We start from the raw sequence: 17,112 nt of genomic DNA on the forward strand, positions 1-17,112 counted from the left end.
CATTCAGATAGGATGCTTTCTATGGTGCATCAATAAAAATTGGTGAGTGTCAAAGGGGACATGCCAAATTTCTTTAGGCTCCTGAGGAAGTAGAGGTGCTGGTGAGCTTTCTAGGCCGTAGCATCAATGTGGTTGGACCAGGACAGGCTATTGGTGATGTTCACTTGCAGGAACTTGAAGCTCTCAACCCTCTCGACCTCAGCACCATTGATGTAAACAGGAGCATGTGCATTGCCCTCCTTCTTGAAGTCAATGATGTCACGAACCAGCAACAAAAGAAACACACTGAGCATGATTCAGTGTTAAAAACTATTTTATTAATTACTACTTATGATAATACGGAAAATAAAAGTAAAAATGTTAGTATGTTAGAATTCAAAAATGTTAAACCTCGAACGTTAACCCCAAAACTAAACTCTTTGTGTGTGTGTGTGACAAAGTCCCAAACTCCAAGTTCCGGAATGGTTCTTAAAGTTCAGTTCCGCAAGCCATAAGGTGAAACATGAGCAAGGGCTTCTTCAACAACCACCATTGTCAGAAGATAAGACATAGATTTAGAGAACATAGAGAGAGTAAATACAAAATCCAAATGTTCCACGATGGAACCCAAACGACACTTCAGGGTTTACTCGGTAGTGACTTCCTCACCCCGAAAAGCATCCGAATCGTGGTCGTCCACACACAAATACCTGTTTCCTTCTACAGGTCAACAACAAAGTGAACTCCACCAGATTACTTCCAACTTCCATACATGGATTTCTGTGGCAAACACAGTTATTTTTTCTCATCCATCGATAGAGAAAACTAGCAGGCTGGTGTCTCTCTCCCTTCTCTCTCTCTCTCTCTCTCTCCTTCTTCTTCTGACTTCTTCAACAACGTCATTACGTCCTTTATCTTCTATTGACGTAAGCACGCCCCACACACACATACACACACACTCTCTATCTTAAAGGGACTTTCACTGAGTCCGTAACAATGATCAGATGTCACAAGGGACTCTATCTCCTTCCTGCAGTCCGACTCATCATCATTTGAGATATGGCCCACTACGGTGGTATCACCTGCAAACTTGTAGATGGGGTTAGAGCAGAACCTGGCCACGCAGTCATGGAGTAGAGTAAGCTGCTGAGAATGCAGCCTTGTGAGGCACCAGTATTGAGAATAATTGTGGCAGAGGCATCGCTGCCTATCCTCACTGATTGCAGACTTTTGGTCAGGAACTCAAGGATCCAGTTATAATGGGAGGTGTTGAGTCCCAGGTCTCGGAGTTTGGTGATGAGTTTGCTTGGAATTGTAGTATTGAAGGCGGAGCTGTAGTCAATAAACAATAGTCTAACATAGGTGTCTTTCCTGTCGAGATGCTCCAGAGATGAGTGTAGGGCCAGGGAAATGGCATCTGCCATAGACATATTTCAGCGGTAGGCAAATTGCAGTGTGTCGAGGTTTTCTGGGAGGCTGGAGTTAATGTGTGCCGTGACCAGCCTCTCAAACCACTTCACGATGGTGGATGTCAGAGCCACCGGTTGATAGTTATTAAGGCATATTATTTTGTTTTTCTTAGATACCGGGATATTATGGTCTTCTTAAAGCAGGTGGAAACCTCAGATTGAAGCAGGGAGATGTTCAAACTGTCTGCAAATACCCCCACTTGCTAAATCTGAGCAGGATGTAAGGACACGGCAGGGACACCATCCAGGCCAGACGCTTTCTGCAGGTTCACTCTCCGGAAGACTGATCTTACGTTCGCAACGGTGTCTGTGGGTTCAGGTGCATTGCAGGCTTCCGGGATGGGGGGGGGGGGGGGTGACATTCCAGGAGGGAATTCCTCAACCAAACAGTCAACACCCTCCTCCTCCACATGACTGAAAAACTCAGTGCTGAAACTTTCCATCCAACATAAAAAACACCAGAAAGAAAAAAAACTCTGCCAATTATTTCAACATATTCAAAATATTACAACATTAATATCAATATTGTCTGCAGTGCAATGCTTCCTGTGGGTTGCATTTTTCTCTTGAAGCAACCTTTTGCATGACCTATTTGTCTTTCAACAGTGCATTGTAGAAGGTGGAACAGACAAGTTTAGAATTTACCTGCACAAACGAAGTAGCCCTCATTACAGAAGCACTGAAATGTAACTTGGCGCTGACGTTATTGTTGAAAGGACTTGTTCACAGGATCTTTGTTCCATCTGAGTATTCAACCACATTTCTGCTCAAATCTTGAAAACCATTGCCCCACTTTTCAGAAAACAATGCTTTCTGCATGTTCCAAACAGACATCATAAAGGCGATTCATGATTTGGCATTCGGCTGTTCATTGAAAAGGTAAAAGTAGGGTGACAGTTCTTGTTGGCAAGTGGCAAGGCAGCTTTATATCTCATCTCACTCTGGTATTTTTCTCTACGGGGCCCACTCAACATAAGAGACTGCAGATGCAGGAAAGCCAGCATGCTGCAGAGGGCTGTAGACTCAGCCAGCTCCATCACAGGCACAACCCTCCCCACCATTGAGAACGTCTTCAAGAGGCGGTGCCTCAAGAAGGCAGCATCCATCATTAAGGACCGTCACCATCTGGGACACGTCCTCTTCTTGTTACTACCATCGGGGAGCAGGTACAGGAGCCTGAAGACCCACACTCAATGATTCAGGAACAGCTTCTTCCCCTCCGCCAGCAGATTCCCGAAAGGTCCATGAACTCAAGAACATTACCTCGTTATTCCTCTTTTGCACTATTTATTTCTTTATTGCAACTTATAGTAAATTTTACGTCTTTGCACTGTACTGCTGCTGTAAAACAACAAATTTCATGACATATGTCTGTGATAATAAAGCTGATTCTTATTCTGCTGGAAGTTCAGATGAAGGGTCTTGACCTGAAATATTGACTGTCCATTTCCCTCCACAGATGCTGACTGACCCGCTGAGTTCATCCAGCAGATTGTCTGTTGCTGCACTCAAGCTGTTCTGTGGACTTGTAGACTGATTCCCACAGATTCACGTAACTTAATGTTGTTGAGAAAATATTCTCAATTGCATTATAGTCAAAGTCAGGTTTATTGTCATCTGCACAAGTACATGTATGCACAGCTGCAATGAAAATCTTACTTGCAGCAGCATCACAGGCACATAGCATCAGATATGCAGCATTCACAAGAAAACAGAAATTAAATATAAATTATACATAATTATACAAGAACGAATACAATTAGAACAAAGAAATGTCCATTTTAGTGAACAAATCCTTTCAACAATAATGTCAGCACCAAAGGGCCTGTTCCCATGCTGTACGACTCTATGACTCTATGACTCCATGACTCGAGCTTGACTATTTCATATATTTTAGTCTTATGAAAGAATTGAAGCACTTGGAATTGCAAAGTGAAAGAAGGGCAGTTTAAAGGAGCTTTAGGGGTAAGTTTTTCACACAGAGATGATAGGTACCTGGAACATGCTGCCTGGGGAAGTGGTGGAAGCAGATACGACAGCAATGTTTAAGAGGCATTTAGACAGGCGCATGAACAGGCAGGGAATGGAGGGATAAACACCACGTGCAGGCAGATAGTTTAAATTGGCATCATGATCAGCACAGACATTGTGGGCCAAAGGGCCTGTTCCTGTGCTGTACTGTTCTGTGTTCTATGTTCACTGTGTTGAGAATCCTTGCATTTTGTTTCCAAGGTATTAAATGATATCACTTCAGCCTGTATAAGAGATTGGAAAGCAAATGACATCAGGGCGGCACGGCAGTGTAGCAGTTAGTGTAACACTATTACAGTGCCGGCGACCCGGGTTCAATTCCCGCCACTGTCTGTAAGGAGTTTGTACCTTCTCTACGTGACTGCATGGGTTTCCTCCAGGTGCTCCGGTTTCCTCCAACATTTCAAAGACATACGGGTTAGTAGGTTAATATGGGCAGCACAGGCTCGTTGGGCCGGAAGAATGAGATGGACGATCTACCTTGTTGTGACCTTGCACCTTATTGCACTGCACTTTCTCTGTAGCTGTGACACTTTACTCTGTACTGTTATTGTTTTTACCTGTACTACCTCAATGCACTCTGTACTAACTCAATGTAATTGCACTGTGTAACGAATTGACCCGTACGATCGGTATGCAAGACAAGTTTTTCACTGCACCTCGGTAGAAGTGACAATAATAAACCAATGCCAATACTAATACCAAGGGCCTGTTACCATGTTGTATAAAGTTTTAACATTTTTAAAAACATCTTTCTTCAAAACTGTAAATTATTTTTGAAAGTCCTCAATTAAAATAAAAAGGCAAACTTTTATGATGACTTCACCATGTTAGCAAGATTTGGAAAGCTCCACTCTTAGCAGGGCACATGGAGTGCAGGTTGCCAGCTACAGATTTGCAATCATACAGGGTAGTCTGAGAGATTAGTGGCAACAGTAAATGCTGGCCAAAATGCAAGAGAAACAAAGGACTACAGATGCTGGAATCTAGATGAAAATCATGATGATGCTGGAGGAACTCAGCAGGCCAGGCAGCATCGGTGGAGAAAAGCAGGAGGTCAACGTTTCAGGTCAGGACCTTTCCTCAGGTCTGAAGATAGGATAAGAGGATGCCCAATGTATAGGAGGGGAAAGCAGAGCAGTGACAGGTGGACAAAAGGGGGGTGCCTGTGTCTCTGGTACGTTCACTCTATCCATCATTGCTCTCTCCGCTCCTTCCCCTGTGCCCTCTGCTCCACATTCTCTGCTGATACCTTCTGGCCCCCTCTCTTCCTTTTCCACAGCTCTGGAAAACAAACGCAGACTAGCTGACCGCTTCGCAGAACACCTGCGCTCCGTCCGTAACCATGATCTGCGTCTCCCCGTTGCCGGTCACTTCAACTTCCCCTCCCGCACTCTCACCGATATGTCAGTCCTCGGCCTCCTCCACTGCCAGGAGAATTCCAAGCACAGACTGGAGGAACAGCACTTCATTTTCCATCTTGGAACCTTGAAGCCTAACGGCATGAACATTGAATTCTCCCACTTTAGGTAATCCCCACTCCCTTCCCCACAAAACCCTCCCCCCCCCCCCACACCATGCTTCGTCTCTTCTTCCCTTTCCTAGCCTCTTTTCTTCTACCTTTTTTTTCCTTTCTCTCCTTACCTCTGACCCATCCCCGGTGGATCTGCTCTCCCCTCCTCCCCCACCGGCCTATCACTATCTCTTACCTGCATCTACCTATCACCACCCTGTGCCCACCCTGCCTCCCCTCTTTTGTCCACCTATCACTGCTCTGCTATTCCCTTCTATATATTGGGCATCCTCTTATCCTATCTTCAGACCTGAGGAAAGGTCTTGACCTGAAACTTTGACCGCCTGCTTTTCTCCACGGATGCTGCCTGGTCTGCTGAGTTCCTCCAGCATCATCGTGTTTTTCATCAATAAACGCTGGCCTGTGGTGTGGTGATGGTTATTTGGTCATTGGTTTATTATTGTCACGTGTACTGAGATACAGCGAAAAGGTTTTGTTTTGCGTGCCATCCAGATAGATCATTCCAAACATAAGCACATCAAGGTGGTACAAAAGGAAGAGCAATAACAGAATGCAGAATAAATTGTTTACAGCTACAGAGAAAGTGCAGTGCAGGCAGACAAATAAAGTGTAAGAGCCATGACGAGGTAGATTGTGAAGTCAGGGATTCCTCTTTCTCATACAAGATATCCATTCAAGAGTCTTACAACAGTGAGTTGGAAGCTGTTCACTGTTAAGTGGCTGCCCTCTTTGGACATACGTGCTGATCACTTGTTCATGGTTCATGACACGTACTCGCGGTTATTAGATGCAACTCCATCAGTGAGAGGAAGCAGTATGTTCCCAGTGCACACCCAGGAGATCCTGCAGATTCTGCATGAGCTATTGTGCACTGTTTGGTACCGGGATATGGCGAGGAAGTTGCAAACGATGATGATCGATCTGGATTGGGGAGGTCTGGCTACAGGTATTGTGTATTGGCTGGGCAGGTATCCATAGTGCTGGCGGGGCATCTGCGGGTCTGCAGAAACTTTTGGCACAGTATGAAAGACTTTTCATTCACTTATGTCATGAGATCAAGACACACAGTTGCTAATTTCAAGAAGCCAGTGCTCAGACCGTTCTGGGTCTTTGCTACCTTTACAACTGCAAATATCACAAAGGTTAAGGAAACCCATGGATGAGTTAAAGATATTACTCTTGACTGACTATGTCCATATAACATATAGTACCATCTAAACAACATTACAGTCTTCACCATCACAATGCCTGGCTATTTCCTCTCCCACCAGCCAGACAGATACACCAGAAGGGTGGGCACAGTGGTTCACAGATGGGAGGGAGTGTCCCTCAGACACCTCAACATTGACACTAGAACCCATGAAATCTCATGGGACATCAGGTCAAGGATGGGCAAGGAGACTTGCTTCTGATCACCACCTACCATCCTCCCTCAGCTGAAGAATCAGCGCTCTTCTGTGCTGAACAATATATGGACAAAGTACTGAAAGATCTCACACGTACTCTGGGTGAGGACTTCAATGTGCATCACTAAGAGTGTCTTGGTAGCACCACAAATCATGGGGTTGGTAAGGTCCTGAAGGAGAGTTTAAGAAATGACTAGATGAGCTTTGAATTCCCAAGGCATAGAAGGTCACAGTGCTGGAAGATGGGATTAGTTAGTGGGTGTAGTGTTGTGTGTTGTTTCGTGGGTATTAGTTTGAATTATCTACTGTAGTTATTAGTTGCTTAGTTGTTTTTCTTTTCTGTATTAGCTGTAGTGTATTGACACTGGTTGTCCTTTTTTTGTAGTGCTTTTAGCTAATAAACGTTTATAAAAAAGAGATGGGATTCATAACAGATGGGTGTCCATTGGTCAGTGTGGACATGGTGCACTGAAGAGCCATCTGACTCTATGACTAGTTCTCTCTGAGGACATGGCTGCCATGTTGGTCCTGGGGCAGTGTACAAGTGAGGATAAACCTGCTTCCTCATCCTCACTTGTTCATGTGGCAGATGTGTCTATCGTTGACAGGAGAGACCTCCACACTGAGGTCACCCTCGGTGTGAAGATAGGACTTGTGGAGATAAAGTCCTACCTTCACACTGAGGTCACCTTTCATCATGTTGCGTGATACTACAATCATGTTAAATTGGTTATGGAACAGCAGGGGGTTTCTCCTTGATATCTGCCACAGGGAAAGTCTCCACAAGAATGGTAAAGAAGGTGTATGGCATGCTTGCCTTTTTTAGTTGAGGCATTGAGTTTAAGAGTCAGGAAGTTATGTTGCAGCTTTATAAAACTCTGGTTAGGCCACATCTGGAGTATTGCATTCAATTCTGGTCATGCCATTACAGGAAGGATGAGGAGGCTTTGGAGAGGGTGCAGAAAAGGTTTGCCAGGATTCTGCCCAGATTAGAGGGCATGTGCGATAAGGAGAGGTTGGATAAACTAGGGTTGTTTTCTCTGGAGTGGTGGAGGCTGAGAGAGAGACCTGGTAGAAGTTTATAAGATTATGAGCGGCATAGATAGGGTAGACAGCTGGTATCTTTTTCCCAGGGTCGAAATATATAATACTAGCAATGCACTTCCCTGTAGCTGTGACACTTTACTCTGTACTCTGTTATGGTTTTTACCTGTACTACTTCAATGCACTCTGTGCTAACTCAATACATCTGCACTGTGTAATGAATTCATTTGTACAATCGGTAAGCAAGACAAGTTTTTCACTGTACCTCAGTACAGGTGAAAATAATAAACCAATACCAATACTAGAGGACATGCACTTCAGGTGAGAGGGGGAAAGCTCAAAGGAGATGTGTGGGGCAAGTTTCTTATGCAGAGAGTGTTGGGTACCTGGAACCTCTGCCAGGGGTGATGGTGGGGGCAGATACGATAGAGGCATTTAAGAGGTTCTCAGATAGGCACATGAATGTGCAGAGAATGGAGGAATATGGACCATGTGCTGGCAGTAGGGATTAGGTGTTATTAGCTTAATTAGTTCAGCACAACATCATGGGCTGAAGGGCCTGTTCCTGTGCTGTACTGTTCTATGTTCTATGTTCTATGTTCTAATTCTCCTCAACCACTTTTACCCGATAGAGAAAGAGTCCCTCCCGGAGATACAAACTGAATCCTGTCCATCAAATAACACAGAGGACGTGAATTATAGAGTCACACAGCTCAGTAACAGGCCCTTTGGCCCATTGTGTTTATGCTGACTGTCAAACATCCATCCACACTAATACCATTTTCCCTTTCACACTCCTATTGACTTCAACCTCAACTCCCACCAGCCTCTCCACTCCCATCCACACTGGGGGAAACCTACATTAGCCAATTAACCCACCAAGCTGCAGGTCTTTGGGATGCGGTGGGGAACTGGAGCACTCAGGGTAACACATGCACCTTCCGCGCAGAGAGCACTGGAGGTCAGGATCGAACCAGGGTCACTTGAGCTGTGAGGCAGCAGCACTGACCGATCTACACTCTGCGACCAGCTCAGGGAAAGTTCAGGAAGCAGCTCCAATCACTGTGCTGCCTAGATGAAGGATCTTCATTCGGAACATCAACTGTCCACTTCCCACCACAGGTGCTGCCTGAGTTCCTCCAGCAGATTGTGTGTGGCTCCAGATTCCAGCGTCTGCAGTCTCTTGTGTCTCCACCGTCTACAGCTTTCTTGGACCTCGCTAAATCTTTTCTAGTCCGTCAACAGAGAGGGATTATGGAGCATCCTTTGCAAAGTATGGGTCATCTCAAAATGTCAGCACCTCCTCTGTTAGAGTTGGATCAATGGCGGACTCCTGGTGGTTCAATAACATTATTTAGTAGTCTATCTGCATCGAGCCAATTGTGCTGGTCTGTGGTAAAGTCCCAAAGTCCAACTGAAATTATTGAGACATTCACAGCCCAAGTGCTGAACCGGAGGAAAGAGGGAAATGTTTTGCTTGGCTGCCATCTAGTGGTTATGACTCTATTAGTAACATAAAGGAAGTCCATCCAATTACACCATAGTCTTTTATATTCTATGAGAAACAAGCTGTGGTTCTTTATTTTCTCTGAAGCATCTCACAGCTAATCTACTGCCCACTAAGAGGTCGGAATAGAGTGGAGCTTAGAATATAGAACAGTACATCACAGGAACAAGTCCTCCAGTCCACCATGTCTGTGCTGAACTAACCAAGCTAATGACACCTAATCCCTTCTGCCTGCACATTTCCATATCCCTCCATTCTCTGCACACTCAAGTGCCCATCTAAACGTCTCTATTGTATCTGCCTCCACCACCAACCCTGGCAGCACATTCCAGGCACCCACCACTCTCCGTGTAAAAGACTTGTCCCGCACATCTCCTTTGAACTTTCCCCCTCTCACCTTAAACACATGTCCTCTAGTATTAGACATTTCAAACCAGGGCAAAATTTGCCGGCTGTCTACACTATCTACGCCTCTCATAATTTTATAAACTTCTGTCAGGTCTCCCCTCAACCTCCACTGCTGAGGAGAAAACAACCCAAATTTGTCCAACCTCTCCTTATAGCACATAAGATATCTTTATTAGTCACATGCACATCGAAACACACAGTGAAATGCATCTTTTTGCGTAGAGTGTTCTGGGGGCAGCCTGCAAGTGTCGCCACGCTTCTGGCGCCAACATAGCACGCCCACAACTTCCTAACCCGTACGTCTTTGGAATGTGGGAGGAATCCAGAGCACCCGGAGGAAACCCACGCAGTCACGGGGAGAACATACAAACTCCTTACAGACAGCGGCCAGAATTGAACCCGAGTCACTGGCGCTGTTATGCGTTATGCTAACCACTACACTACCGTGCCTGCCCACATGCCCCATAATCCGGGCATTATCCTGGTAAATCTCTTCTGCACCCTCTCTAAAGCTTCCACGTCCTTCCGATAATAGGGCGACCAGAATTGAATGCAATATTCCAGATGTGGCCTAAACAGAGTTTAGTAAGACTGCAACATAACTTCCTGGCTCAATACCTTGACTTATAAAGACAAGAATGCCATATGCCTTCTGAGAGCTTATCAAGGAGAGTGAGGTAGTCAGCCCAAAATGGAAGGAGAACTCTGAAGAATTTGCCAACTGAGACTCAGATCAAATCAAGTTCAAGTTTATTGCTGTTATAATGAAGATGAAAAACACGATGATGCTGGAGGAACTCAGCAGGCCAGGCAGCATCCGTGGAGAACAGCAGGTGGTCAACATTTTGGGTCAGGACCCTTCTTCAGGACTGAAGGTAGGAAAAGGGGAAGCCCAATATATAGGAGGGGAAAGCAGAGCAGTGGTAGGTGGACAAAAGAGGGGAGGCGGGGTGGGCACAGGGTGGTGATAGGTAGATGCCAGTAAGAGATAGTGATAGGCAGGTGTGGGGGAGGAGGGGAGAGCAGATCCACCGGGGGATGGGTCAGAGGTAAGGAGAGAAAGGAAAAAAAAAGGTAGAAAAAAGAGAGATCGGCTAGGAAAGGGAAGAAGAGAAGAAGCATCTTGGGGGGGCGGGGGGTGTGCGGTGGGTTTTGTGGGGAAGGTGGGGTAGGGATTACTTAAAGTGGGAGAATTCAATGTTCATGCCATTAGGCTGCAAGGTTCCAAGACAGAAAATGAGGTGCTGTTCCTCCAGTTTGCGCTTGGATTTCTCCCGGCAGTTGAGGAGGCCGAGGACTGACATATCGGTGAGGGTGTGGGAGGGGGAGTTGAAGTGACTGGTAACAGGGGAGATGCAGATCGCGGTTACGGACAGAGCGCAGGTGTTCTGCGAAACAGTCACCTAGTCTGCATTTGGTCTCACCAATGTAGAGGAGGCCACACTTGGAGCTCCCTTTCTTTTCATTTCTCTCCTTACCTTTGACCCATCCCTTGGTGGATCTGCCGGGGAATGTTAGTGGTACTGTTAGTTAGTCTTTCAGTTAGTGTTTCAGAGATAGTATTTCAGTTGAATGATCTGATATCAAACAATAACTCTTCTTCTCCATGGAAAGAGCCTGCCCTGCAGAGTATTTCCAACATTTTACAATTCTACTTCATTTTTATCTTCAATTACTCTGTTTGCAGCATCAGAAGTATTTTGCTTTTGCTTCAGCTCTCAGATCTTGCCATATGAATGCTTTGAGAAACAACACATATTTTATCCAAGAGATCAAGGTTTATTTGCACACTTAAATCTGTTTGCATGCTGACATTTTAACTGTCAGCCTGAATATCTGTGAAGCTTTTACACGTTGAAAATCAGGCTCATCACATGAATCTGCTGTTTAATAAGATTACAATAAACATACGCATGTAGATACAGAGAAAACAGTGCTTGAGGATGCAATACAGGTGTGCCTCTAATTTTTAGGCAATGATCCTCAATCCTAAACTTATCAACCAGCAAAAATAATTTATTTCTATCCTTTCAGGTCCCCTTCATATTTTTAAAACTTCAAAAATCAGATCTAAGTTCTGGAAATACGATCTTAATTATATAATTTCCTCTTGTATTTTAACTTAGAAGTCAAATTACACTGTACTTCTGAAACCAAAGTATCTTCCATGCTTTTCCCACTCAAAGAAGGGTTTGTGACAAGGATTCCTATTTTTTTAAAATTTTTATTCTGTATCTGTTGACAACTGTGACGAGTTTGAGAATCTCCCTCAGTGGATCTGCAGAACAATTCTGTACTTGTCGGGGATATGTGGTCAAGTAATTAAGATGAATCTGAATGATTAGTTGTTCCCATTCTCAAGAGGAAGGCTCCAGACTGATGTCTCTTCCGAAAGAGGCAGTTGTCAGTAAGATGTAGAGCCCTATATTGCCTGTTGAACAGCACTTTACAATCAATGGCACTTCAAGCTGTTTGCAATTTTTTCCCTGAATCTGTCCCCAGAAAAAAAGTAGAAAATGGGATTGGTGACGATACTGAGAAAAGCCACAGGCCTTGACACAGCATAAGCAGCCTTTATGCACTCAATTGTACCCTTTGAAATGTTGATATTTTCCAATCTTGACACCAGGCGAGCATTTCTCATGATGTGATAAGGGGTAAATAATATAGAGAAAATGATAATGGCCAATATGACCAGAGTGAGTGGCTTTTCAAGAGAAACACTACAAGTTCTTTCTTGGCTTAATTTCTTCAACTTGCGAGCTGTTTTCACACAGAAAACTCCCATGACACACATTGGAAGCACAAACCCAAAAGTGGTGAGGCACACGTTGTAAATTAGATTGTGGACTGGGTTCCCAGCACTTGCGTAGTCGACGCACTTAATAATGGTGCTGTTGTCATGAGTTGTCACATCGTCGGAACTGATGAAGGTTAAGATGGGGATTATTTCCAAGGTGACAAAGATCCATAGGGCGATACAGATGCAGATGGCTACCTTCTTCCTTTGAAACACATGCACCCTCAATGGGTTGCTGACTAGCAAGTATCGGTCAATACTAATACAAGTCAGGAACAGCATGCTCAGGTACATGTTGGTGTAGAGAATGTACCTGTTCATCTTGCAGAGAAAACCGCCAAACACCCAATGTTTGCCCTTCGCATAATAGACCACGAACATTGGGAGCGTACAGATGAAGGTCAGATCGGAGATGGAAAGATTGAAGAGGTAAATGTTGCTGCATTTCCAATTCTTCAGGCAGAAGATATAACCACTTATCACAACGATGTTCCCCATCAATCCTAAAAGAAACTCAATGCTGTACATGGCTGTGAGGTAGTAGGAATCAAGGATATCATTAATTCTGGAGCAAGTTTCATTCATTTCCTAAAATTTCAAACAGAAACAGGTGACTGGAGCTGTCATTTGGTAAGAGAAGCACACTACAATCCAAATTTCAAATAACATCAAATAATTCCAGCATTAAAAACATATTGTTTTAAAGAAAACAAGAGGAATGATTATGAACAAATAGATGTTAAAGTTAAAATAAACTTCAGTGATTTAACCTTAACCATTTCTTGCCTTGATGGTGACGGTTTGTAATACTTTCTATTAAAGAATATCCTGTTAACATCTCTGTAGAACAAGCCGAGAAATCCTATTCCTATGATTCTTTCCATTCCATCCCTGGTTTTACCTGTTTGACCTTTGATCAACTGCTTAATGGGAAGACCAATGATTGAATCTGCCTCTCTTAACCTTAATTAAATTTTTTACATTTTATTTACAGTGTGGTAATAGGTCCTTCCGGCCCAACGAGTCCACACCACCCATTTTAAACCCAAATTAACCTACCCGTACGTCTTTGCAATGTGGGAGGAAACCGGAGCACCCGGAGGAAACCCACGCAGACACGGGAGAACATACAAACTCCTTATAGACAGCGACGGGAATCGAACCTCGATTGCTGGCGCTGTAATAGCGTCGCAATTACAAGCATTCGTTTCTATTTCAACTGTCTAAGATGTGAGGGGAAGTGTGAAATGCTGCAAGTATTCATCAGGTCAGGCAGCATCTGTGGAAGGAGAAATTGTTCAAGTCAAGGTGAGTTTATTGTCAGATGCATACAGTGAAGTACAGGTACAATGAAAAACTTGCTTGCAACAGCATCACAGGCATGTAGATTCATAGAACATAGAACACTACAGCACAGTACAGGCCCTTCAGCCCATGATGTTGTGCTGGCATTTTATCCTGCTCTAAGATCTATCTAACCCTTCCATCCCACATAGCCCCCTATTTTTCTATCATTCGTCTATCTAAGAGTCTCTTAAATGTCCCTAATGTATCTGCCCCCACAACCTCTGCCGGCAGTGCGCTCCACGCACCCTCCACTCTCTGTGTAAAAAACTTACCCCTGACATCCCCCTTATATCTTCATCCAATCACCTTAAGATTATGCCCCCTCGTGTTAGCCATTTTCACCCTGAGAAAAAGTCTCTGGGAAAAAGTCTATGCCTCTTATCATCTTGTATCTCTATCTTATCTTCAGATAACATGCAGAACATGAATTATACATAAGCTATTCAAGTCAGTGAAGAAAAAAGTGTGCAAAACAAGACATCGATGCAAAAAAAAAGCACAATCAGGGACAAATCTGTGGGACCGTAAGAGGTGGTCCACAGTGTTCCCTTGCTGAGGTAGGGTTAGATTTGTGCAGGTCAGTTCAAGAACCTGATGGTTGTAGGAAAGTAGCTGTTCCTGAAACTGGTGGTGTGGGACTTCAGGCTTCTGTACCTTCTGCCTGATAGATAGATAGATAGATAGATAGATAGATAGATAGATAGATAGATAGATAGATAGATAGATAGATAGATAGATAGATAGATAGATAGATAGATAGAGAGATAGATAGATATTTATTTATTAGTCACATGTACATTGAAACACACTGTGAAATGCATCTTTATGTAGAGTGTTCTGGGGGCAGCCCTCAAGTGTCGCCACGCTTCCGGCGCCAACATAACATGCCCACAACTTCCTAACCCGTACGTCTTTGGAATGTGGGAGGAAACCGCAGCATCCAGAGGAAACCCACGCAGGCACGGAGAGAATATACAAACTCCTTACGGACAGTGGCGGGAATTGAACCCGGGTCGTTGGTGCTAATAGTGTTACGCTGACCGCTACACTACCGTGCCTGTACGATGGTAGCAGCAAGAAGTTAAAGACTCTTGTCTGAGATTCTTCATCAAAGCTACATGACCTGCTGAGTATTGACAGAATGTTCTGTTTTTATTTCTGATTTCCAGTATCTGTAGTTATTTTGATTTCATTTGCGTGTGTTCTGCTTGTTACCCCTTGATGGTGCAGTAACACAATGTGAGAACCAAAACCTTTCATCTTGCTGCACACAATCTCAAGCTTTCTTTATTCTCCTTGTATTGTATTTAATTTTGAGGAACTTATAAAATATGCAAATGAGGAATAGAAACTAGGCAGATTCTGATTACGGGTGCCCACAGCACGGAACTACTCCATTGGCTCTATCAGAGAAATTGTATTTGAATACAGGGTGTGACATGGATCAAGGCTGCTGACATTTATTCTAAATGTGCACATTGATGCATTTGGCATGGCAAATAATTGTTCTCCAACTTCTTTATCAAAACCTTTGAAAATATCTATTAGTTCACTTTTTAATTTTCACACTTCCAAAGGGTTCTAACTTTTCCAAGGCCCCTCATCTCTTGGAACATCCTGACAGACTTTTTCATATGATTTTGAGCAGGCAGCAGGGTGAGAAGGAGCAGAGTGTTCCGGGCTTTGGCTCAAGGGGCTTCGGTGTAAAGGGGAAAGGAAAGGTAGGTGACTTGAGTTAAGGAAGGAGTATGAGTGCCGTTTCCTGTACTCAGTGTCAGATGTGGGAGTTCCCAGAGTCTTCCTGCCTCTGGGAAGGCTACGTCTGCACCCGGTGTGTCGAGCTGCAGCTCCTGAGGGACCGTGTTAGGGAACTGGAGATGCAGCTCGATGACCTTCGTCTGGTCAGGGAGAGTGAGGAGGTGATAGAGAGGAGTTATAGGCAGGTGGTCATGCCAGGACCATCGAAATCAGGCAATTGGGTCACAGTCAGGAAGGGGAAGGGGAGGGGAAAGAGAGGTACTAAAGAGTACCCCTGTGGCTGTACCCCTTGACAATAAGTACTCCTGTTTGAGTACTGTTGGGGGAGACAGCCTACTTGGGGGAAGCAACAGTGGCAGTGTCTCTGGCACAGAGCCTGGTCCTGTGGCTTAGATGGGTAGGGAAGGAGTGAGGAGGGCACTAGTGATAGGGGACTATATAGTTAGGTGGGCAGACAAGTGATTCTGTGGACAAAAGAAAGAAACTCAGAAGGTAGTTTGCCTCCCAGGTGCCAGGGTCCGAGATGTTTCAGATCGCGTCCAGGATATCCTGAAGGGGGAGGGAGAACAGCCAGAGGTTGTGGTACATATTGGTACCAACGACATAGGTAAGGAAAGGAATAAGGTCCTGAAAAGAGACTATAGAGAATTAGGAAGGAAGTTGAGAAGCAGGACCTCAAAGGTAGTAATTTCCGGATTACTGCCTGTGCTAAGTGACAGTGGGTATAGGAACAGAATGAGGAGAAGGTTAAATGAGTGGTTGAGGGATTGGAGTAAGGAGCAGGGATTCCGTTTTCTGGATCATTGGGGCCTCTTTTGGGGCAGGTATGACCTGCTCAAAGAGGACAGGCTGCACTTGAGTCCCAGGGGGATCAACATACTGGCGGAGAGGTTTGCTAATGCTACTGGGGAGAGTTTAAACTAGAATTGTTGGGGGGTGGGATCTGTACCGGAGAGACTGGGGAAGAGGTGTTTGGCTCCCAAATAGAGGAAGCTAGGAGTAAGTACCATAGGCAGGTGGTAGAGAAGGGAAGTGTTCAGACAGGCTTGAGATGTGTCTATTTTAACGCAAGGAGTGTTGTGAACAAGGCAGATGAGCTTAGAGCTTGGATCGATACTTGGAGCCATGAAGTGGTGGCCATTACAGAGACTTGGATGGCTCCGGGGCTGGAATGGTTGATCCAAGCGCCGGGTTTTAGATGTTTCAGGAAGGACAAGGAGGGAGGCAAAAGAGGTGGGGGAGTAGTACTGTTGATCAGAGATAGTGTCACGGCTGCGGAAAAGGTGGACGTCGTGGAGGGACTGTCTACGGAGTCTCTGTGGGTGGAGGTTAGGAACAGGAAAGGGTCGATAACTGTGCTGGGTGTTTTTATAGGCCGCCCAATAGTGACAGGGTTATTGAGGAACAGATAGGGAAGCAGATCCTAGAAAGGTGTGAGAATAACAGAGTTGTTGTGATGGGGGATTTTAATTTCCCAAACATCGATTGGCATCTCCAGACAGTGAGGGGTTTAGATGGGGAGGAGTTTGTTAAGTGTGTTCAGGAAGGGTTCTTGACACAATAGGTAGATAGACCTACAAGAGGAGGGGATGTGCTTGATTTGATATTGGGAAAAGAACCTGGTCAGGTGTCAGATCTCTCAGTGGGTGAACATTTTGGTGATAGTGATCATAATTTTATCTCCTTTACGTTAGCACTGGAGAGAGATAGGAACAAACAGACTAGAAAGGCGTTTACTTGGAGTAAAGGGAATTATGAGGTTCTCAGGCAGGAAATTGGAAGATTAAATTGGGAACAGGTGTTCTCTGGGAAAAGTACGGAAGATATGT

General features: G+C 44.6%; 1 protein-coding gene across 1 annotated transcript; it reads right to left on the reverse strand.

Annotated features, from left to right (window-relative positions):
- Positions 1 to 11,830: 11,830 nt before the first annotated feature.
- Positions 11,831 to 12,763, reverse strand: LOC127571897 (succinate receptor 1-like). The gene has a single exon (XM_052018646.1). The coding sequence runs from the start codon at positions 12,761 to 12,763 to the stop codon at positions 11,831 to 11,833; it is 933 nt and encodes a 310-aa protein (XP_051874606.1).
- Positions 12,764 to 17,112: the final 4,349 nt, after the last annotated feature.

The sequence above is a fragment of the Pristis pectinata genome, chromosome 6 (genome assembly GCF_009764475.1).
Source record: "Pristis pectinata isolate sPriPec2 chromosome 6, sPriPec2.1.pri, whole genome shotgun sequence".
Classification (NCBI taxonomy): domain Eukaryota; kingdom Metazoa; phylum Chordata; class Chondrichthyes; order Rhinopristiformes; family Pristidae; genus Pristis; species Pristis pectinata.

Coding starts and splice junctions, on each gene's coding strand:
- LOC127571897 (XM_052018646.1), bottom strand. CDS start 12,763: ATGAATGAAACTTGCTCCAGAATTAATGATATCCTTGATTCCTACTAC.